This window comes from Sander lucioperca, chromosome 3, assembly GCF_008315115.2.
Source record: "Sander lucioperca isolate FBNREF2018 chromosome 3, SLUC_FBN_1.2, whole genome shotgun sequence".
Lineage (NCBI taxonomy): Eukaryota > Metazoa > Chordata > Actinopteri > Perciformes > Percidae > Sander > Sander lucioperca.
In genome coordinates this window covers 34,871,567-34,897,236 of record NC_050175.1, presented here as the reverse complement: position 1 = coordinate 34,897,236, position 25,670 = coordinate 34,871,567, and the positions used below count along the sequence as shown (strand labels likewise).

Here is a 25,670-nt window from a genome sequence, read left to right as displayed (position 1 = left end):
TCTCATTTTATAGTACTGCAGCACAGTGAATATTAAATGGTGTTTTGCAAGACTCAACAAACAACCTTTGGGACACATGTGCATGTGCTGTGTATGTGCACGTGTCTGCCTGGCTGCAGAGAGCAAGATGAGACCAGAGCTGTCAGTCATTCTTAGCTGTTGGCTTCGGCAGGGCTGCTGCAAATGGAACTAGGACAGAACCCTGTGTGTTTGTGCGAGCGTGTGTGTTTGTTACTTGTGTAACTGTTCATGTGTGTGTCCATGTGTGAATGCTGAGCTCCTTTGGCACCTGTCATCCAGGTAATGAGCCCAGTGCTTTCTTTAAAACAGCTGGAAACAGCTAAGCAAGCTGCTTCTTTTGTTGTTGTTTTGTGAAGAAAGCTTCAGTGGGAACCAATCAGCTTGCGGTTGAATGCCACAGGCAGAGTAGGGGAGTCAGAACATATTGGGACGTGGTCTAACATTTTGTTGGTTTTGCTGTTTCCATGGGATTTCTTGACAATAACAAAAATATAGAATATAGACTAGGGCTGCACAATGTAACTGTCATTGGGTTTTTTTAAGAGCACTTTTTATGTTCTCTTCAATTCAATGTTCAATTTGTTCAATAAAAGACAGTAAAATAAATACAGAAACTATCTGTTGCAAACATCCATGCCAATTTACAGACACACTTCTGGGTTCACTTTTGCCCCACTGTACTTTACTGTAGTTGGGTGCTGTGCAACAAGGGTTTTATAACTTTATAACTGGCATTTTAGCTGTGCTCACTTTCAGCTTCAAACCCTTGAATAAAGTGGTTTAGATAATCTGGATAAACTGTTGTTTACGACCTTTACAATTCATCTGACTGCTCATGGCCGGCAGTTTATTGTGCAGTTATAGAGGCAGCAATGTTTTAGCATCTGATCAGCCTTGAAACCAATGGTTGTTACTAAAAAGTTGACCTTCTGGTTCATATTTCATGAAAACGCCCACACCAACACAGCCCTGTGTTTTCCCACTGGTGCTGTTTTGGCCTACAGTATAGCAAAAGTGGAAATAGAATGAATTATACTGTCACATAACCTTGTGGAGACGTGCTTGGTTGGGTTTACAGGGCATAGCATTTTTAAGCATGAGATTGTGATTGCATCCTACCAATCAACAAGATTGGTTTCTTTTAAAAAGGACAATAACCTGTGTCCATCATTCCTATTGGTTATGGTACCTTTACTGAAATTGCTCTGGGAACACAGCAACATCACTACAGCCATGGCATGATCGTTGATGTACACACTGTCTTGTACCTTTGCCTTTTTCCTGTTTTCAAAGTTTTATGGTCAAGCTTCATCTCATAGCTGGTTGGCTTGGTTCCAAACTCACTGTTGCGCTCCATCCCCACAGTCTACATCCGGTGAGTCAGAATAGTGCAGTGCAATGCTGGATGAAGTTGAATCAGGATGCAGCAAAATTTGAGCAAGGTCATTTTTGGCATTTAAACAAACGACCAGTGCCAGTCTCCATACTCATTCTGAGTTTCCCTTTGCTATAGGGCAATGCAATTCCATTTTGTTTACTGAATAGCCTTGCTGCAGACCATTGTCCCTGAGCATCAAAAGATATGCTTTTTTTTAATTGTTTCTCTATGAAAGTGCTCTAACAGGAATTTAGTGGAGGAACAAACACGAATGTAAAGTCATTGTTTTCGGCAGTGCTATCCTACTTTCAGCAGCAACAGAATCCGTTCTTCCTCAGTGCGGCAGAGACCTGAGCAGAATTAATTCACCATAGGCATTGCAACTTTGTTTCAACTCTGTATAAAATCGACCCTGCAGTACATTGTCATCTAATCCATATGTCTGTCAGTGCCACTACTGCATAAGTGAAATCACCATCTCTCAGACAGAGAGTGGATCTTAAAGTCTTCTCTCACACGTCAAGGAAAGTAATGAGTGAAAATGTTCTGGATTAGGAGCCATGCTGTCATTACGGTGTCAAATTTGGAACAGACTTTCGTTTGAAAATGAGATAATCTCCAATTTAAAAAAAAACAATATGACATCTGTTTCTATATTATGACTCTTGGCATGTATTATAACTACACTGTGCCGTATTGTAATGAGGTTGTTAACTGGATATGTGATATGCATTAACAATGGTCATTATTTGGAAGCCAAATTAGATGCATGAAACTCCTCAATCACAGGTTCCTGTGTTTGCCATACCGAGATAAATGTGTCATCTTTAGGCAGGATACTGTCTTGGCTTGTTAGTGTTGCCATGTGTATTGAATATTGTGTGTATTGAATATCAGTGTTTCCCACAGATTAGAAAGCAATTTGTGGCGGGGGGGGGATACTTATTTTCTTAACAATCAAGTACCAAAAACTGAGTGATGTGGTCCTCCTCTCCTACTTCAATGCCTAACGAATCTCTCTCTTTCTCTCCCTGACCCTGTCTTTCACTGGTTGAAGCCTGAAAATATTGTAAACAAATTAATAACATAACTAATTACACTGGTTGGACTGTTCAGCTCTGTTTCAGACTGATACCTCCGGTTCAGGCTGGTCCTGACTCCTCAACACGGGCCTTTTTCAGTCGTGGAAAATACTTTTCAATACTCATCTGGATTTAAGCAGCAAACATTCAGTGTAAGAGTAAAAAAATGACATAACATTATTTATAATAAGTTTATTTGATTCACAGCTGCTACATATAGTGTTTTGACCTCAACAACCCAACTGCATTTTACCGCAAACTTGCGACTAGTTAACTTCCTAAAGCAGGCACAATCGCTTATTTGCTAAGAGTCGGGTCGGGACTCAACATTGTATTCAGAATATAAAATATTTTTATAGCACTTTTTAGTGTGTGATTGTGTAAAGGTGTTCACAAGATAGATACCAACCTTTAGTGAACTTGTGAATTTCGCCAGCCATCTTCTCTCCTTTATGGAGACAGACGCTGTGTGCACAGTGGGCTCGATGGTGTTTTAAGCCTCCAACGTTGCCTTCCAGGCAGCTAACCCTCACCTTAACCCATGCTTTAACCCTAAACATAACCATTGCCTGGAAGGCGAAGTTGGGGGCTAAAAACACCAAACATACTAAACACCGCACGGTGGGAGGGGATGTGTGTGTGTGTGTGTGTGTGTGTGTGTGTGTGTGTGTGTGTGTGTGTGTGTGTGTGTTTGTGTGTGTGTGTTTGTGTGTGTGGATGTGGATGAGACATAAGTGACAGAGAGACGGAGGAGAGCAATTAAAGGAAATGCAGCTGAACGTGTTTTAAATAGTGTTTAAAAAATAATAATAATAACGAAACGCAACGTGCGGCGGCCGGTGTCGATAGTGCGGCGCACCGCCACACATTAGTCTTTGTGTGGGAAACGCTGAATATAATAGTGAGCTGATTAAGAGTTTGACATAGAAAGGTGTTCAGCCCCTGGATTTCTCACCACTGTAGCCATGAACTCATACAGTAAGATGTCTTACTAATGAACCCGCTGCTGTGCTCTGAAGCACTATCGGCTTTGCCGCAGCTCTGCCTGCTGAATGAGCATCCTATTGCGTTCGCCAGTGGTGGATAGCTTAGCTTCTTTTAGCCTGTTGTTATGGTTAGGAGGAAAAGCAGTGCCTAAAATATGCTAGGTGGCTACATATTGAAATAAGAGCTTTCTGATCTATATATTTGGAAGATTGTCACTTTATAAGACAGAGCACAGTATATAGGTGACAGGAAATGAGAGGAGAAAGAGATAGGGAAGGTCATACAACAATGTTTCCCGGCCTGACTTGAACTAGGGAACTTGCTTCGTAAACCTTTTTACATTTTGCAGCTGAATTTGGCCTGTTGAATTTGAGCAAGTTGAAAATATATTAGTTGAATTTTAAACATTGTATTTTGCATCTGAATTTTTTGTATTGAATTGTTTCAGGTTGAATTTTTGATTCTGAATTTATGAACTTAGAAAAATAAAGGTGAAAATTAGTTGTTGAAAAAAATTCAGATACATAATTACAATGCATAAATATTTAGTGCTAGAAATTTAATGGCTTTTTAATTTCAAAATCCGATGAAACAGATTTACTTCCATATTTTAGACAACTGCGTGACTCCATAATCCTCAATTAAAGAGCATACTGACTTCAACGCATTCTCATGAACGATATCGTACGAAAACTTATGCACACCAATTTGTATGATATCCTACGAAATTAGGCAACAGTCATCGGTTGGTCACATGACAGTTAAGTTTAGTGCGCTTTACAGTTATATTAAGCCAAAGTACAGGTCACCGTGAGGTGCCGGTCGTTTCAGAGGCACTTGCGGTTAAGTTTAGCCGACAAAAAGGGAAAACAGTTTAGTTTAGCTGACAAAACAACTAGTTCAGATTAGAAAAAATATACTCCCGGGACACATACACCCGTTTCCTGGGTGAAAGTCTTGAGTCGTGTTTTCCCCTTAAAGGGTAACTACTGGTTTTTTCAACCTGGACCATATATTCCTATGTTTTTGTGTCTAAGTGACTGATGGGAACAACAATCTTTGACACTGGTCCAGTATTAAGCGAGATCGCTGCAGTCGGCAGCAGCGAAACAAGCTACAATGTAAGTTAATAGGGCAATTGTCCAGCTTGTATTTACCTTCACAAAAGTCCTCGTTTTGCCACTGACAGGCTCAGATTAATATTCTAAGTGTCTGACAACATTATGGAAAGGATTTCTAAGGAGGTCGACCTTTCTGTTGAAGAGTAAGATGCTTTTTTTAAACATCCGCGAAATTGCGTTCGCTAACGCCACCATACTCCATGTAAATAAACAGTAATTTTAGCATTTTAAAATACACTTCATTAAAAGTCGACAGAAACAAAATAAAACTATGAAAAGCCTTTCCACTTTTCCAACCATCACAACAGTTTTGGTTGAAATAAACACATAGTTTACCGATTTACATGTGAAAATATGTTGGCTCTATATACGCTAAAGTATTGCTTTTTGGGTCTGGTGGGTTTAGTGCTAGCGACTTCAGAGCTGTTTCTGGTTAAACAGAAAGGTTTTAAAGGTCTATCTCTGAAGGGATCCTTTCCATAATGTTGTCAGACATTTAGAATATTAATCTGAGCCTGTCAGTGGCTACTTACATTAGTCAACTTACATTGTAGCTTGTTTCGCCGATGGCGACTGCAGCGATCTTGCTTAATACTGGACCAATGTCAAAGATTGTTGTTCCCATCAGTCATTTAGACACAAAAACATAGGGAAATAGGGTCCAGGTTGAAAAAAAATGGTAGTTACCCTTTAAAGGTCCAATATGTAGGAATTTCTCCCATCTAGCATTGAAATCATATATCGGAATCAACTCTCTCCCGCCACGCAGTTCAAAGTACGTATTACAGCTACGGTAGCCTTCACGCTTCAAAAAGCCGGTCTCTTGCTCTTTTCAATATCCATAATATTTGAATATTAATATATTCAAAATCCTTTTTCTTTTTCTGGGCGAAGAAGAAGACTCCTGTTCCTGAAATTTGGATTTTGAATACGTGTTGGTCCTCCATGTTTCCTTCTTCAAACTTGCTGGGGCCGGGAAGCCACGATACCCATTAGCAGATTAGCAGCACCTATGAGTTTATCATGTGACAGCGAAGTATATCCTGTATGTCCCTTACCGGCTAACATATTTCAAGATGGCGCATGAATACGGAGTGTCTACCCCAGTTCATGCAAATGGAAATGTCAAATTTCAAGCCAATAGGAATACTTGGAATTGATGGTGGTGGTAAATATTCATGAAAAAGGACACGTTTGTGAACGGGCAACACCGATTTTGATAATGAACAACTAAACACGTTACACACTGGACCTTTAACTTCTTCCGGGACACAAACTCTGCTTCCCCACTTGAAAGCCCTGTGTTTTAAGACCCACCTATCCTCCCAGACCTCCTCCCTACGCTGACCAGAGCAGACAGCAGCAGTCACTGTGATGCATAAAACAGTAATTACGTGGAATACATACGAATTACAGTGCTTTACTTTGTGTAGCAATGTGTACAAATGGTTGTGAATTTAAATTTCCAGATCACTAAAGAACAGTGGGTGCAGAATGTCTTATGACCAAAACCTCGAAACAAAAACCGGATAAGAGCTTAGGAGAAAGATTGAGGTGATTTTTCACTTCTTGGCCTAAAGTAACCATTTGACACTTAGTCACTGTGATTCAATACAGCTTCCCTCCAGAGCCATCAAATATTTTATATGTTGTTATTATTTGTCCTGTTGCTATACATGATGTCATTGACGCGTCTCATGTGAAGTGTGGTAAGGGAACATGTGCACAGCTCACCATATTGGCTGTGCTGAGTAAACACAGCTCTCCCAAGCATGATAAACAGCTGAGGATTGTGTATAAAGGCTGCAGTGTGATGTTGATCAGGGCTGGTACAGTAAGTTTTTTACTGTTGTCAGTGGCATTTTGAGGCCAGGTCTCCTAGTGCGAGGCCTCTGCTGCAATCAGCCAGGGAATGAGCTTAATCGTTTATAATGAGTACAGAGTCCAACCTGCCAGACATATAATCGAGACGGACTTAACTGGTCAAAGCAGTCCAGCAGATTCTAGTTTTATATCTACACTGCAAGAAAGGGAGTGAAAACAACATTCTTGTATTTGAACCGTATTTTCCTCAAAGTGACATTCCAGTATGAGATGCTTGTTTTGTTTCTGAGAGATGACCTGTCAATCATATAATCCAATTGGTTTTCCAGAGGTGTGAACTTCAGTCACACTCGAGCCAGGCTAGAGTCACCAATTTCATGACTTCAGACTGGAGTTTTTAAAATCAAAATGACTCACACCTGTGCTTTAACTTAATCACCAATGACTCATAACTTTGCTTGGACTTGAGTCTGTTGACCTGATGGACTGGATGTCCCCGCCAAGCTAAGGAGGGAGAAACTTGGCTGGACCAGCAATATCTGCTGACAGAACAGACAGTCTAGCCAGTGTTCAAACTGGAGGCTTACTGGAAGCCATAAATCAATTATTGTAAATGTGTGGCAGAATTAGTTCAGATGCAGCACATCTCTTGACAGAAATTAAGAAAAAATGAGGGATGTGTTCTGTGGGCTGAGAAGTGGCATTTTCCTCTATTCATATACATTTATTTTGCATCAGCAATTATCATTTTAATAGTCATACATTCTGTCATTGTGTTACTTATGGATAAGTATGGACCCCTAGGGTGCCCGGACCCCACTTTGGCAACCACTGTTCTAGGTGAACCATTGACAACCGTTTATCTCACATGGGGCGGTTTAAAGACAATGACTGACAAGAGGAGTGGATGTAACTGGCATTCTCCATCCAGCACAACGCACCAGGCTTATGTAACTTCCACTTGCGAATTAGTCTCACCATGCTAGGCTACTTCTGTTTTGTGCTGTGATAGATTACTCAAATTTCATCCATCCTTCTTCATCTGCTTATGGTCGGGTTGTGGGGGCAGTAGCTCCAGCAGGGACCCCAAACTTCCCTTTCCCGAGCTACATTAACCAGGTCTGACTGGGGGATCCTGAGGCGTTCCCAGGCCAGGGTGGAGATATAATCTCTCCACCTAGTCCTGGGTCTTCCTCGAGGCCTCCTCCTATCTGAACAGGCCTTGAACGGCTCCCTAGGGAGGCACTCATGGGGCATCCTTACCCGATGCCCGTAGCACTCAGCTGGCTCCTTTCGATGCAAAAGAGCAGCGGCTCTACTCCGAGTTCCTCACGGAGGACTGAGCTTCTCACCCTATCTCTAAGGGAGACGCCAGCCACCCTTGTAAGAAACCCATTTTGGCCGCTGTACCTGCGATCTAGTTCTTTCAGTCATGACCCAGCCTTTATCACCATAGGTGAGGGTAGGAACGAAAATTGACCAGTAGAACGGAGAGCTTTGCCTTCCGACTCAGCTCTCTTTTCATCACAATGGTGCGGTAAAGTCAACGTAATACCGCCCCACTGCTCCGATTCTGCGGCCAATCTCCGGATCCTTTGTCCCCTCACTCACGAACAAGACCCCAAAGTACTTGAACTCCTTCACTTCCCGGCGTATGCACTCCATCGGTTTCCTGCTGAGAACCATGGCTTCAGATTTAGAGGTGCTGATCTGCATCCCAGCCACTTGACACTCGGTTGCGAACAGATCCAGTGAGTGCTAAAGGTCATGGGCCAATGATGCCACCAGGACCACATCATCTGCAAAATGCAGCGATGAGATCCCCAGGCTCAAGTCATTTCAGTCAGTTTCAAGAAGCTAATAAATTTTTATACCATACAAAAATGAATGGAAACCAATGGCTGCTTGGAACTGTAGAAATAAATGCATCCACAATCAAAAACTTGCATGTGGGTGCCTGGGTAGCTCACCTGGTAGAGCACGGGCCCATATGTAGAGGTTTACTCCTCGGCGCTGCGGCCGCAGGTTCAGCTCACGACCTGCGGCCGTTTGCTGCATGTCATTTAGAGATGTTCCGATACCAGTATCGGTATCGCCTCTGATACTGCCTAAAACGCTGGTATCGGTATCGGCAAGTACTGGAGTTTATGCACCGATCCGATACCACATAATAAAGCCCTAAAGAAAATCTACATTAAAGTAGTTTATTTATGTTCTTTTTCCGTTATAACTGACTGTCAAACTGGATAATACAAGAAGGTTCTGGTATTCATTGTTCATATTTGTTCATGTTTCATAAAAAGTTTAACCTGAGCCAGGCCGCACAACAAAGATAGAAATCATATAACAACCAAATAGGGATAGTAGTATGCTGCTGTTAAAACATAATAAAATATATGACACACTGGTATCGGATTAGTACTTGGTATCGGTCGATAGGCAAGTTCAGGTATCAGAATCGGTATCGGGAAGCAAAAAATGGTATCGGACACCTAGTGTCGTTCCCCCTCTTTCTCCCCCTTTCATGACTTCAGCTGTCCTATAAAAATAAAGGCCGAAAAAAATAATCTAAAAACAAAGCAAAAAAATCTTATTAAATATTCATGATTTGTGGTTCAGGAGCTAAAATGCATCATATGGTCCTTTCAAATTTGTCTTTGTGATGGGACTCAAATGGTTTTGGAGGCAAATCCTTTCTATGCCCTAGCCTCCACTTTCTCATTTTGCTATGAACCTCTTCCTGATTTGTTAACTGGAACTAAATGTTTCCAGTGAACTTGCTAATGCGGATTAGTTTTATAAACTTTCTAGCAGACATGGCTGAATTGCAAACCCCTGCCACAGGCAATGGGTAAACCTTCCTTGCTCATGGGTTTCATGATAGTTTGCGCTAACAATATGGGTTGTGATTAAATCCATAGGCACAGAATTCACACACCTACAGTGAAGTAAGAAAATTAAACAGACTTCATACTTAGTAGATTGTATCCTGAATTCAACACTCTCATACACTTAAGGAGGCAGGCAGTTTTTCTCTAATCCCATCAGACACACTCCTATATCAGTACACAAGCTGAGATTAATGCTGTTGGCTATATTCACTCTGTACGAGCTCCCACAGCTAAACAAAGTGATGCAAGTGTGTTTACCAGCTCTGAAACTCTGCAGGAGATCAAGTGTGAAGCAACCTAATAGGATTTGCAGTTGTACATGTTTCATGATTCTCAGACAAAGAGGGAAATCTATGATGCAATTTGGGATTAGTGGAGGAAAAATGGAATAAAGGAATCAATAAATAAAACAGTGAATGAAATAATAAATAAATGAAGGGATGACTGAATAAATGAATCAAAAGATGAATGATGGATTCCCCCAAATGTGGCTGAACTGTGGGAGGAAGGAAAACAATGAAAAGGTAGTCCATGTGCATACTTTAAAGCTTTGTCATCCTAAACAAATCAATCCAGGACAACAAGTCCAAATCCAAATTCAATTCAATATATCTTTACTAGGTCTGTCAGCATTAACGTGTTAATCGCGATGCGATTAAGGGCTGAGCATAACGTGTTCATTTGTTTTAATCGCATTCCGCCATTTAGTAATTTATTTTTACTTCACTCGGCTTCGCGTCGTGCCTAACAGGCTACTATTTTGCCGTACTTCCTCGTAACACATCGTGCTGCTGCAGGAATAGCAACGCGGATTTCGGTGCCTCATTCTGGTGCCACTGATATGTCTGCATTTCTCTCTGATGCTCTGAAACAGACGTTACAGGAAAAAGAAACATCGCTGCACGTGACGCTAGTTAACACTACACTCGACAGCAGCTAACTTTAGCCTACCGCTAACTAGTAGCTGGATTAAACACGGTTACAATGCTGACAGCTAACGCTAAACGGTGTAAAGTTTGTCTGTATTTCACTGTAGAGGATTCCTACACCGGCATGTACAATCTGCAGCTGCCATTGTCGGAAAAACATAGACGGTGCGTTCAATGAAACTGGTAACCTACAGCCTCGTGGTGCATTCAAAGTTGTTGTTAAATGCCCATTTCCCACCTGGTGGTTGTTTTTATCGTTCAACAGCTATTTACTAGTGAAATAAGTTGTTATAGTAATACCCAACCCAATACTCAACCCTAATATTGATTCTAGATTCAAATGTGTGACTAGATTCACACATTTTTCTTTTGTTTACAGTAAATAAATAAATAATAAACAAATACAAATCGTAAAATCAAGTTCATAAAGTCACTTTCTTTGCATTCATTTGATTCCCAATCAAGATATACTGGTAAGAATTGCTTTCCATTGTTAATATGTACTTAAAAAAGTTCTGAAATGCAAATTAATAGAATTTTAATCATGTGATAAAACATGCGATTAATCGTTATTAACAATAGAAATTCAACGATTAATAGCCTAAATGTTGCCAATCCAACTTGGGTTTCTTTAAGCGCATAATCCCCGCATGAATTGGGGGGGGGGGGTCACATCCACTCCAATATTCACAATAAAAAAATACCTATAATTTGTGTAGCAGAAATATGGTTTTCTTTTTTTTTCATTTCTTATAATAAATCATCTTTGAATCCCTTAAATGCATCTTCCTTCCCTATTTGGGGGTCCCAATAGCCAGGTTAGGAACCCCTATAACACAGGGTTTCCCACTTTCTAATAAGCCATTTGCAGTTTTGAACCATTATAAACCCTTATTAGAATGTATTACCAATGGACAGCGTTGGGGAGGATACTTTAAAAACGTATTTCGTTACAGAATACAGAATACATGCCCAAAAATGTAATTCGTAACGTATTCCGTTACATTACTCAATCTGAGTAACGTATTCTGAATACTTGGATTACTTCCACATTGAATTGTATTTTATAAGTGTAGGAATGCGGCCATCAATTCCTGCTTACTAAACAGGCCTACTCTGGTAAAAGCTTCCACAGTAGCGTTACTAACAAGTACCTGAACAAGCAGATAGATTTTTGTATTTGTAGTTCCGAACTGCATACTACAAAAATATACCCTCTCCAGCTTCTCCCGTAGATAATTGTGCAACAAGGCCAGATTGTTTCAGATATTTCACGAGTCCTTTAGCAGCAGATATGGTCTCTCCTATACCCGGCGCGTTGTCGGCATGCAGACCGTGGTGAAGGACAGTATTAATTAGGTGATCGAGGCAAAAAAGTCTCCCAAATGGGTCCAGGACTTTGATTATGTTGCTGCCTTGATCTGTTACCCACACTATTCGGCTGAGGGAGCTAGGGTTGAGTTTTTTTTAAACGTTTTTTCATTCGGATCCATTTGCAATCTGTTCCATTCTGAATAAACAAACAACGCAGTTTACATGCTTCGTCCTTGTTGCATTACTCATTAAGATAATTCTAAACAGATTTCTGTAGTTCAAACAACTTGAAATTGTAGTTGAGAACGTCAGTTATAATGGCCCACGTATTAAAAAATTGTCGGGTTTAAATCAGGCTCAGGCTCATAATTCCAGTTAATGTGTCGGGCTGGGCCAGGCTCGGACACAACGTCCACAGGCTCGGGTAGGTTCAGGCTTGATTTTTTGGGCCCGATCTAAGCGTTACTCTAGCTCCTGCTGCTCCTCTTCTGACTCCATTGTGACTGATCACGCAAATAGGTAATTTTTTCGTTTTCATATTAGGGCTTCTGGGAAATGCATGGAGTTGCCTTAATTTATTTAGAGAGTAAATAAACTTGTGAAACAGAGACATATCGTCATGTAATCCATTGATTTCGACAATGTAACTGTATTCTAAATACCAACTATTTAAATTGTAACTGTAAAGGAATACAGTTACTCATAATTTGTATTCTGAATACATAACACCGGCACATGTATTCCGTTACTCCCCAACACTGCCAATGGAACTTGCACTCAGGGGTGTAAGTACCATGTTGAGTCCTAATCATGGTAAATTGAGAAATATTGTGTACACGCCCAGGTCATCTGGGTTGTCAGTGGACACAGATTGCTGATGCTGAACTATGCAGAGCTCACACAAAAGACTAGGCAGGCCAGAAAAAGCCTTGGCTGGACAGATTCTCCTCATGCCAATGTTATTACTGTTGGAGGTCTGTGATGGCTGTTAGCCGACTGAGCCTGACAACAAAAGGTGGTTTTATCCTATTAGCGGCGTGCTAACGTGTCTAATTCCTCTCCAGCTGATCAGTCTGTCTCTTTGGATGCAGCAGGCAGAGGAAAGCGAGAGAATACTGAGTTCCAGGGCAGTGCAACAGTCCAAGATACACAAATTGATCCTGTCTATGGGGGTACTACGTAACAAGGTTGAAGCCTGCAAAGTGTTTCGCTCTGCAGGTCCGAGGTCAGCCAGTGATCCGGGTCTGTGAGGCAGGGTGAAATGAAACCTGCAGCGGCATGTCAGAAATGTTAATTCTGGTTGACCAGGCATAAATAACATTGTCAGAGGAATTAGAGTTTGTTCCTGTGCTCTGCGTTTCACTGACACGGCAAGAAAAAGTTTTGGTGGAGGGCCTGTGTTACCACTTCTCCAGAAAAAAAAACAGTTTTTCTGAATAGTATAAATATGTGTTTTGACTATTGGTCCAGTGATGAAGGGCACAATTTAAAAGCACTTTAGAAAGCTCAGTTCTTTGGTTCTCAGACTTTATTTTCCATAAATACTTCATTGTGCTTCATTTTCCTCACACACACACGCACACACACACACTTGCAGCCCTAGTATGAGATTCCTTTTTCTTTGGCACCATAGGGTCTGCAGTGACATCACTGACCCAGGGGAAGCCAATTTTCCTATTTTTGGTGACACGCAGCCAGGAAAACCCTCTCTCTTTCCATCTCCCCCTCTCTCTATCAAAGTCTCTTTCTCTCCGTCACTCCCTCTCTTTCATCTGAGCTTTTAACACAGCAGATAAGATAGGAGAAAGGTCGGGGGTGATATGCATGAAGGCTGTCGCAGCGTGGTGGGACTATACTTGCCTAAGACAGATGAGTGTATCCCAGTATTGTAAGGTAATGCTGCTGTTCAGTGGCTACAGAGGATAAAAAGTGGTGGCTCTCTTTAGTGTTTCAGTAGCCCATTATTCAGCAAAGACGAGACCTGAGGCCTGTGCCGGATTACTGCTGGACTTTTACTCCCTGGAGAACAATCCCAATGGGAAAACACTGTGTGACGTACAGTATATTGTAGCTGCACAAAGCACTAGAATGACTCCACAAAAAGTGTAATCATTCAATGTTGAGATTTAAAATCTACAGTAGGATTAGTTTTGAGTATGGATTAGATAATGCAAGTCACTTACCTTGCAATTTTAACTATTTTTGTGTTCATTTTAGCTAGACACTGATGTGCTTGTTGCAGATCCTCCAGTAAAGTATGCTTTAAGACTTTAAAGCGTTGAAGTTTACGGGCAAGAACATCATTAGGGTTTAGTCTTTTGACTTGCATGAAGGCATTTTCCTAACTTGTGCCTGAGACTAAATGAGTGTCGGCTGCTGTGTGTTGGACCAATGTGCTGTAAATACAGCATGCTGAGCCAACGACATACCTCAGAGAACGATTTTAAGTGAAGATTGGAACGTCGTAATTTCGTTTATTTCAACCTGGACCCTATTTTCCTGTGTTTTTGTGTGTAAGTGACTGATAGAAACAACAATCTTTGACATTGGTCCAGTATTAAGCGTGAACGCTATAACCGGCAGCCACAGACCAGGCTGCAATGTAACCCTATGGGGCAAATGTGCATGGTCGATTTGGTCCACTAAAAGTGCTGTTTTTCCCCTGAAAGGCTCAGATTATTATTCTGTCTGATAATATTAGATTAGATAGACCTTTTTAAAACCGCTTTAAGACCTTTCTGTTTAACCAGAAACAGCTCTAAGGTCGTTAGCGCTAAATCCACCAGACTCCATTTAAAAAACAATACTTTTAGCGTGAAAACTATGTGTTTATTTCAACCAAAACTAGAGTTGTGATGGTTGGAAAAGTAGAAAGATGACCCAAAACTGCTTTTCATAGTTTTATTTTGTTCTGTCGACTTTGAATGAAGTGCATTTTAAAATGCTAAAATTACTGTTTATTTACATGGAATCTAGTGACGTTAGCGAATGCAATTTCGCGGATGTTTAAAAAAAGCATCTTACTCTTTAACAGAAAGGTCGACCTCCTTAGAAATCCTTTCCATAATGTTGTCAGACACTTAGAATATTAATCTGAGCCTGTCAGTGCAAAATGAGTACTTTTGTGAAGCTAAATACAAGCTGGACAATTGCCCTATTAACTTACATTGTAGCTTGTTTCGCCGCTGCCGACTAGAGATACCGATACCAGTATCGGTATCGGCTCCGATACTGCCTAAAACGCTGGTATCGGTATCGGGAAGTACTGGAGTTAATGCACCGATCCGATACCACGTAATAAAGCCCTAAAGAAAATGTACGTTAAAGTAGTTTATTTACGTTCTTTTTCCGTTATAACTGACTATCAAACTGCATAATAACAGAAAGTTTTGCAGCGTTCATTGTTTGTGTTTGTTCATGTTTTACAAAGAGTTTAACCTGAGCCAGACTGACAACAAAGATAGAAATAATATCACATCCATACAGGGATAGTAGTACACAGTTGTTAAAACATAATAAAATATATGACACATCGGCCGATACGCAAGTTTCAGGTATCGGAATCGGTATTGGGAAGAAAAAAACAGTATCGGACCATCTCTACTGCCGACTGCAGCGATCTCGCTTAATACTGAACCAATGTAAAAGATTGTTGTTCCCATCAGTCACTTAGACACAAAAACATAGGAAAATAGAGTCCAGGTTGAAAAAAAACGGTAGTTACCCTTTAAGAGAATTCTACCTCATCCTGATTTCATGCTATATGAGCAATATTTTGGCGATTATTGATTTTGTTGCTGTAAGTGTTATTGCCCACGTGTCAGTCATCTATATGAAGTGTTTCCTCCGTTAAGAGTTGAGTCAGTTAACAGTCAGTCTATATCCTTGACGTTCCCCTTCCGGGATTGCTCCGTTGCCAACGGAAAATCCGCCAGATTTCACTCATTTAGGCCGGATATCCGTTGCCTTGGGCTTTCTTTGTGTTGGCAATTTAAACTCTGGTCGACTATGGTTAACTGCTCCTCAGATCTCTGCAGGGTAAATCCAGACAGCTAGCTAGACTATCTGTCCAACCAGAGTTTTCTGTTGCACAACTAAAACAACTTTTAAACATACACGTTCCACCAAAACAAGTTCCTTCCCGAGGCTATTTTGCAGCGGCACTGCTGTTTTTCCCAGTGCTTAGCGCTGCCCAAGACAATTGTGACTGGTTTAAAGAAATGCCAATAAACCAGAACATGTTTTCCTCCCATCCCAGAATGCTATGTGGAGTAGCCAGACCAGTTGACAGTAAACTGGAACTTTTGGGTGTTACTTTTCAGTCTCACCAATCCAAACTAGACTGAACTGATCTTGTGCTGTGTTAGCTCAGTGTGGATATATTGGCTGTCACTGTGTAAGTAGGAATGCTCTGTGTCAGCATGGTAGACTTTCAGTATGTCCCACTGGGCCTTTAAGCTTTTTTAGCTTCAGTTTTTTCAAGAATTTATTGTTGAGTATTTTTCACACCAACAGCAGTTACTTTAAACCCTGCAGTCGATTCTCAGTCGGTTTACTGACAGAAATCAAACCTGGATCTTATTGAAAAGAAGTCCCAAATAGGGGTCGACCGATACTGTTTCTTCAAGACCGATACCCATTATTAGTGGTTAATGAAACCGATAACCGATATTTGGAACCGATATGCATTTACAGTGAAAATGAAAATCTTTAAATCAAAATTAAGATTTTGGTATGTTACAAAATCCAACATAGAACTTTGTTTAGATGCTTTAAGCAATCATTTAATAAATTAGAAACTTTTCACATAATACCCAGTAACAGATAGTCAGATAGTGTTGTGGGCGGGATTTTAAGCCAGACTCAGTGGTGAGTAAAACCGAAGCAGAGGGACAGACACAGAGCTGTAGCCGAGCCAAAGTAGCTCACTTTTTAATTCATTAACTTTATCGGTTATCAGGCAAATAAAACATTACAGGCTGGTCATGAAATGGGTATTTCTTTTTAAAATGTTTGACTTTTCTTTTTGATTAGCTTTAAATTGTTACTGTATATATTGTTACATGCCACAGTATACATTGTCTTTTTACATTATTAAACCAGGACTGGTGAAGAGATGTCACATCAGAATCATTAAAACATTATTGTCCATTATGGTATTTGATGTGGCTCACAAGTAGATAAAAACACAACACACAACAAGTAAAAATGTAATAACTAAAATAAGAGAGTTTTTGTAAGCTGTCATTCCTCCAGCTTCACTCTACTCTCTGTAGCTGTCCAAGTGTTTTTTTCAGGCTTATAAAGTTTCTTTCCCTTTTATCTTTCAGTTGTTCTTCATTTCATTTCTTTCTTTTCTGTGATGGCCCTGTCATAGTATCAGCCATAACTACAGCAGATAACTTTAATAAAAACTAAAATAAAATTAAAATACAATTAGACCTATATAAAGAAATCTCCTGCTACCTTTAACCTGGCTGGATACAATAACACAGGCTTTTCCAGTGTTACTAGGGTTCGGTACCGAGAAACGGTGCTAATACGGCACCAGTGCCTTACCGGCCAGTATCTACCGGGCCGAATAGCAACGCGGATTTTTCTCCCTCATCTGTGCTTCTCCCTGGTGCTCCGAAACAGACGTTAGAGGCAACAGAAGCATCGCTGCACTTGACGCTAGTTAACACTAACTTTACACTTGACAGCAGGTAACGTTAGCCTACCATTAGCTAGTAGCTGGATTAAACACGGTTAAAATTCTGACAGCTAAACTGTGTAAAAATGTGAGTGTATTTCACTGTAGAGAATTCCAACACCGGGACGTACTACAGTCTGCAGCTGCCGTTGTCAGAAAAACAACACAGACGGTGCATTCACTTGAAACTTGCCTCGTGGTGCATTCAATGTTATTGTACAATACCCTTTTCCCCTCTAATGTTTTTTTTTTGTCGTTTAACGGCAATTTACTGGTGAAATAAGTTATTGTTATAAAATTGTTATTACATTTTTCGATAGTCGTTTTGTGCTCCTTTTAAATAAATTAATATATATATTTACGATACCCAATCCTAGTCCCTACTCTCTCTCTTTCAGTTAAGGGGTCCTTGGCCTACAAAACCTGGGAGACCCCTAATGTACATAAAATAATTAACCATGTGTGTTTTTTTTTTGTTTTTTTCCTGTAGGCATCCAGGATGACCCGCTCAGATGAGGACAGGGACCTGGGCTGGGACGCATGGGGTACATGGAGCGAGTGCTCTCGCACCTGCGGAGGGGGAGCCTCCTACTCTCTGCGACGCTGTCTCAACGGAGGGTAAGCCTCATTTAACATCTGACGAGACACAATTCGACAGCATCCTTGAAATATGGAGACCCTTGTAGACAAAAAAAAAAAAAGAATCCGGTATGTGATCCCTGTACAGAGCTGCTGCTCACGCTGGCTCAAGCTTCTTGAATTGAATTGAGAAATGATGATTATTTATCAAAAATCTCATTGTGTAAATATTTTGTCAAAGCACCATATTGTAATCAACATTACAATATCGTTGTGGTATCGATATCGAGGTATTTGGTCTAAAATATTGTGATATTTGATTTTCTCCATATCACCCAGCCCTAAGTTTACACTGTGATAGGTATGTAATTATTGTTTACATGATGACTGAATAAACCTACTACTAGAAAGAGAGAGGGAAAGAAGGAGCTGGAAAACTCCAGACCATCTGTACAGGTCGGTGTGGATGGGAAGCTAGGAAGTCAAGGAGACACAGAGTGTCTGGGTTGGGTGTGTTCTGTATTTTTCTCCCACTGATAAAAGCATTGAGTGTGTGGTTGTTTGAAATCTCTGCTGTTTTTAAAAGCCACATTCAGGCTGTCTGCTCTCACTGTCGGCCGGTCTCTGCTCAGATATTGGTTGTGAACTGATGCTTGTTCAGGAAGTCATCACAGCCTATCTGTTTCAGACGGCGGCCCGTGGAATCATTCTATAGTATAGCCTCCTGGCAACACATTTGTCTCCATTATATCTGACTGCAGCGCAGACTCGCTTTCTCAACAATGCTGCAGTACTGCGGAAGTTTATCCCACTAAGAACTTTTCTGCTGCGGCACATGCTGTAAATACACACAACAGTGCTAAAGCTTGCTAATTACTGTACCACCTTGTGGTCATGAGCTGAAATGAATAGAACTAAAAAAGAGAAACAAAGAGGAGTAAATACACCCTGCATACTGGCCTTTGGGTTGGTAAACTAAAAGTAAAATAAGCAGTAATAAAAATATTTTTAGTGAACTGAAGCTAACAAAAAAAACTGAAACTATATTGCCAGGTTAAAAAGACAAAATATGAATGTAAATCATTTCGGTTTTTGTTTTTTATCTATAATATTTCACTACTGAAAAGGGCTTAGGCTTATACATTACATACACATTATAAATGGGGGGGTATGGTGGTCCTCAAACACTTAATTTCCTGCATTCTGGTGAATTTTTATGCAACAATTAGTGCCTTTTCTGCACAAATCACATCTTTATTTCACATCTTTATTTTTTTTTATTTTCTACACCCCTGTTGTGTTCTTTAACCCCCCCAATATAGCACAAGTAGACTTGACATTTCACAGTTAGTTTTCCGTCAGATGGTTTATAGATCTGGAAATTTCCGACCACACTTGAAGGCAGCTTCATTTCACGGAGAAAGAGACTAGGCTCGTTGGAGATGAGCCAGGCCTGCGCAGAATGGATCACCGCCGATCGCCGCCCAATGCATGCCGGTTAGATTTGTGTCCAACTTGATCCCGACTTGCTCTGACATCATGCACACGTGGGCAACGATAACCTCACGAGATCAAGGCGGCTGCAGGTTTGAGACGCAGGCAGCGCAGTTGCTCTCCACTAACTGCAAGACCCAGGCGGACCCAGTGCATGCTGGGAAACGCCTGGCTCTCAGCTGATCTAACAGCTGATTTGTTAAGAATCGATTCAACATGATGACGTTTTGTATACATTTTTTATTGTTTTTGAATTGGAGGGATTTTAACTGCTATGTGTCTAATTAAAAGGCTTAGTCTGTACAGAACACATGTTGTGTGGCTGATAGTGACGTTTAGAAGTCAGAGAGACTAAATGCGTTCAGATTACAGATCATCTACTACATGTTGTTTATTAACATCAGCAACAGATCGCATGTAGAGCATTTTGACAGCTTCTCTGTCATAATAAAAACAACTGGAGACTGTATGAGCTGATATATGGGTCTGATAAAATTTTATTAAATCGGGATAGGACCTAACAGGATGTGAGTGTTTCTGTGACTTCCTGTTCAGCCTGAAGGCTGCTGGAATCGGCTGGAAACTGTCCGACTTGACCGCGGCTTTTTGTCAGCGCCCCTGGCTGATGCTGCCTGCTCTCGTCCACTTTACAGGCGAGACGCATTTCATCTCGAAAGCCTAAAGAGACGTTTGCTGCACGGTTAGGATGGTATGGTCCACTATAGGGGTTTCTGAAATCGTTGGGAAACATATTTACAGGTAAGAAGGACATATACCTGTTCTTAGCCCTCTGAACCGTTACCGCTTTTGGGGAGTGGCTTGTCAAATATTTTTACGAGGACAAATCTACCTCTTCTAAATATTGGGGGGGGGTGACATATCCCCTGCATCGACCTTATTTCTCTCTAACATAAAAGGGAGTAAAGGAGGGGGACTAACAAGAGACAGATACAAAAAACAAATGGTCAAAAGTGATGTAGCAGAGGCCCAAAACTCTTCCCATTATGCAACTCGATAGCATCTAAATGCAAACACCTCTAGTAGGGTTGACTGTTGGTGCTTTCAAAAACTGTTAACACAATGACAGTTCTGATAAATAATCATCAGTAATGTGGATACAATGACTTAAGTGGGTAAAGGCAAATAACAGAACAGCTAGAACAGTCTGGTAAGCAGGGCCACACAGAATCTGTGTCTGTTCCGCCAATTTTCTACAGATTTTTCACAGATTTTTAAAGTAATTAAAAAAACAAATTCAAAAATATCACCACTTTACTGTAATACAGCCTTTAAAATAAGGAAATGACAACGCTAACGCCATATTACAACCCGTTCTCACTCCCAACTCGTAAAATACTGACCCATGGTCAGTGGCTCTCAGCGTCAGATACAGATGCAAAAATCACCCTTTAGCGTCTGTATGGAACGCACCGGGCAGAGCAGCAGCTCCACCGCGGTGCTGTAAGATGACGTAGTATTAAGAGAAACAACGGTAGCGAATATTATGAAAGGCCGAAAATCTGCGTAGGGAGGTTGGTTGGGGTGTTGGATCGGCCAAACAACCCAGGACTTTCACACAGGAGACCGGGGATCATGTCCCGTTCTTGTCCCGCGTGTCACTGAAACATACATTTTATTACCCCACCTACCATCTTTTCCTAAAACCAACTGTCCCTTTCTTATCCCGCGTGTTACAAAAACATACCTTTTATAACCCCACCCACCATCTTTTCCTAAACCTAACTGTCCCGTTCTTGTGCTGCATGTCAGTTAAACGTACGTCCCGACCCAGAGCATCCAAAGTGACGCCAATAGTCCCAACCCAGAGCGTTTAGATAGAGTGCGTTTAGATATGACACTAAAGGACGCTTTTAGTGTCAATAACAACGCCAAAGACACATGGCCAAGCGTCCGTATTTTACGCGATGGGAGTGAGAATGTGTTGCATATTAAGATATCCAAAATCTAAGATGATATCTTGCCTTGTATCATGACATCGATATAATATTGATATATTGCCCAGCCCTATTTGGAATCCAGACTTTTAGCTAAATAAATTAAGCCCAAGATGAGATACCCTTGAGGACATCATCAGGGTTCTAAGTATTATTCTCAACTTTGGAAAGCTTCCTCCCCAGTGTGGAGTGAGACACTATTACACATCATTCTGTACAACTGCTCTGTATACGCTTAGTTGTACAGTAAATTGAACCTTATGTGTAAAATCTGTGAGTGCCACTTTGGATATCTCATGACAAAAAATGTTATACAGGTAAACAACTTTATTATCCTGGGATAACAGAATAATTCACGTGATTTTGACACAACTCTAAACATCTGATCATGGCATGATATGCTCGTTAGAGTACAAGCTCTCACCAAATGACATCTATTCATTTCCTGTCCTAGATTATTCTTATTAAGGCCCCCTGCAAACTCCTCTATGATAATATGTCTAAAATGAGTTTTATCAGTCTGACTTGTGCTTCCCTCTGGACTGTTTGAAGTCTGATGAGGTTCCTGAGACATCTGAAGACTGACTGGTTGGCTGAGACAGGCTCACAGAGCCGCCCTGATCACTGTAAAGCCTGAACGCAGCTCCCAGCGTCTGGAAGTGATTGGGGCTTTCTGATTTGTTCAGACTTCCTCTGCACTTTCACACTCCAACAAGTGCGTGTGTGTGTGTGTGTGTGTGTGTGTGTGTGTGTTACTTTCTGCATGGGTGAGGGCCAGTTGATGTCTGGACATAATTAGTTGATTCTGGAAAAGTTAGTGTGTGTGTGTGTGTGTGTGTGTGTGTGTACGTGTGTGTGTGTGTGTGTGTGTGTGTGTGCGTGTGTGTGCGTGTGTGTGTGTGTGTACAAACTATATATTGCTTCTTTGTGGACAGTTGCGTATAGCTAGAGTAAGAACATCCTTAGTTAGCCTAATCTGCAACTTCATTCAGCTCTTACACACACACACACACACACACACACACACACACACACACACACACACACACACACACTGGTATTATGTCTGGGTCCAGTGTTTCGGAGTGGAACTTGTCTTTGTCTATGCTTTGCCTCCTCTGTGTCTCTCTCCCCTTTAAAGGTCAATTAACTCCCACTAGCTCTGTCTGTCCTCTGTCCTGTCTGTCAGAGGAAATGTCTGTCTGTGGCTAAAATGACTGACACTGTCTACTGCTGTTTAGCTGTTTAGTGTCTCATGTGACCTTGTTATTTGTACACGCTGTGACTATACAAATCACAACATGTAAATAGGAACATGTTGGCGTTATTTTGTCACTTATTCGGAGTAGTAGGCTAGTTGGAACCGATTACCTTCAGGATCCGTGCTAGGCTAAACTACCGGTGGAGCCGTCGGAAAGAGTTCCAACACGCACGGAGATGAGAAGGGTATGTATGGACTTATCTAACTCTGGGGGTTATGGTGAATAAGCTAAAGTCCCAATAAGTCGGCGTGTTCCTTTAATAACGAGAATGTAGATTTTGAATTTTACAGGCAACTTGTTTCCAGACAGCAGAATCATAAAAGATGAATGATGCTTTTGCTAAATGATCTTTACACAAAGCTCATTCAGGTCAACATTTTAGCAACTGTACACTTCCAGTGCAACACATTATTATCAACAGGTTGGTATGATATCACATGAAAATGTATGCACAACAATTCATACGATGTCCTACAAAAAATACGCCGACTGCCAACTGCTTTATAATATTTTGTATAATTAATATGAATATACAAAGTAACTAAAGCTATAAAAATAGAGAAGTAAAACGTATAATAGGAAAGTAGGAGAAAATGAAAATACTCAATTAAAAGTACCTTATAGTTGTATAGAAGTACGGCATAGTTACTTTTCACGGCTGATAAAATGCAATGATATTTACGTGTAGCATTCCTAAACATTAATTCCCAACATGTTTATATCTGTCAGCAGCTCGGACACACTGCTGTCCGCGCTGACGTACCGTCACCTGTTGGGACACAGATGTTGTCCGTACCGTCTCTGGTTCTGGCTCTGACCACGGGAACAGTGACGGGACAGCTCGCTTTAACACAGCGTAATAACTCCTGAAAATAATATCCATCTCGCAAATGTATCTGTCTCTGCAGTCATCTCAACCATCGAATACAGCAACAGGAAATAATACTCACATAAATAGTCCCAAAGAAGTCCCATTCACCCTGTCTCACTTCACCATCAACTGAAATGTTCAGTTTAATGTGAATTAGAGCAGTCGATTGCCCGCTAGCTCACTTAACAACGCCTAAGCTAATGTTGTGTCAACCCACAGTTATTAAAACAGCTGGGTTAATGAATTTGTCCACCTATAGCTAGTGATAGCACGGCAGCACCCCATAACAGCCGGACTCATAAAATATGCAGCTACTACCACAGCCAGTAAGGGGGGGGTAAAATGCGGCCTGTATTATGTGGCCTAATTATTAAATGTTTTTGCCCACCATAGCCTACTCTTTAGCTCAATAAGTAAGTTAACTCACCTAAGGCCTTCTTCAGCCAATTTCCTCTGAATCGTGCTGGATGACACACCAAACAGATCCGCGATTTCTCGGGTTGATAGACCGGACAACACAAAGTTAGCCAGCATGTCGCCTGGAATATCCAGAGGCGGGCGTCCAGCACCTGTGCTTCTTGTACCAGCAGTAACGTTGACTTCTTGGACTTGGACATGTTCCACACAAACACGGTGCTCAATCAGTCTTAAACAATTTAAAACTATGTATATTTCTTGAAGAGCACTTATCTGCCTTAGTATTTCCAAAAAATCTTCAATATCTGCCAAAATAGTATCTGCTGATAAACCATGTTGACCAATTTGATCTGCCAATGATAGCACGATGTCTTCCATTATGTCCGCACTCTCACTTTGCCAGCCTTTTTTTGCCCACGGCTCTGTTCTAAATGTGAGAGATTGCCACGCCCCCTGATTTGCATGTAAGAACTGGAAATAAATAGAGAGGGAAATCAATAAATGTGGCATTAGGTAATATAAGTCCATGGAAATAAATTTATGAAATAACAGTCTCTTGAAATAAATAAACGTGGACTTATGAAATAAAAGTACCATGAAATAAGTAAAAGTAAAACCATTTAATATATTAATTTAACTAATTGACTCACTTATATATGAATATTTACATTTATTTCATTATTTATGTATTTGTTGCCTCATTTATTCATTCCATGATGTATTTCAAAGGCATATTTATTTATTTATTCATTTATTTAATATTGAATGAAACAACATTCCACAGCTGACTACTTGTTATCCACTTCTTTAAGTATAATTTAAAAGAGACATAAGTTACTGTATGCTGAAAATGTGAAAACAGAGGGGTTTTTTTTACTTTAGTTTACAGTAAAAGTGAGGTTTACCTGTTTTTTATTGTGTTTTTCATTATGTTTGCGTTCAGGGTCTCCAACCAATGGGGGGAATCAGAGTTCTTGAAGGTGTGAACTACACCTTCTGTAGTTTTTAGACTTTCGACCATTTTGAACCCTCTTTTGTCATAGAGTTATGACTTTCAGGCTCTCCAAGTTACATGGAGGCCTCCTCTCTTTGTTTGAGAAAGTGTGCTCAGGCTGTAGAGTTGCGATGTAGGTCGCAATTATTTGTCTCAGAACACATGTTGGCCACATATGTTTCCTTTGTCTCTCAGAGGTCAGTTTAACCACACTGCTCGGTCCCAACAATGTCAATAAACCAGAGCACGTTTTTCTGTCATCCCAGAATGCTGTGTGGACTAGCCATACCCTCCTCCGTAGCGCTGTGGAGGAAGGTCTGGCAAAGCGCAACTAACCAGGTTTAAACTCTAGTATCCACAGTATATAGTGTACATGAGCTCATCTGGATGTTGGTGGTGTGTCATACAAAACATCACTGTATTGAAGCAGTTTTTATAGGGATTAACAAAACAAGCTAATACGGTATCTCTCTGACATTCTTTTTTTTCCTTTTTACAGTATGCCATGTGACTCAGTAGTTGTGTCCTGTCCTGAAAAAGCCATCACCAGACATGCACTGTCGTCATGTCAGTGTTGTGAGTTTAGCAGAAGACTAATGGCCATAGCTGTAGACTTTCCCAGACCCTGAAAACACAGTACACCCACCTACAGTACACACACACACACACACACACACACACACACACATGCATAGACTGGTGCACACCTACTAACAGTTTGTCCATGGTTGAGTAGTTATTCATACATCACAATGGCTGAAATCAATTAGTTTTTTCCAACTGCTTACACACAAAGTCTTTTCATGTCACACAATTTTTGAAACCTCTCACTCAAAGTGCAACACTACACACCAAATCG

The 25,670-nt window shown here is 40.8% G+C and overlaps 1 protein-coding gene across 2 annotated transcripts in view; it reads left to right on the top strand.

Annotated features, from left to right (window-relative positions):
* The window catches only part of LOC116045199 (ADAMTS-like protein 3), a 297,438-nt gene that overhangs the window by 130,326 nt on the left and 141,442 nt on the right, over positions 1 to 25,670 (top strand). For both annotated transcript variants that reach the window (XM_031292718.2, XM_031292719.1), the window contains exon 4: positions 17,730 to 17,857. In XM_031292718.2, coding sequence (XP_031148578.1) covers positions 17,730 to 17,857 — 128 coding nt within the window. The remainder of the gene's footprint in view (positions 1 to 17,729; positions 17,858 to 25,670) is intronic.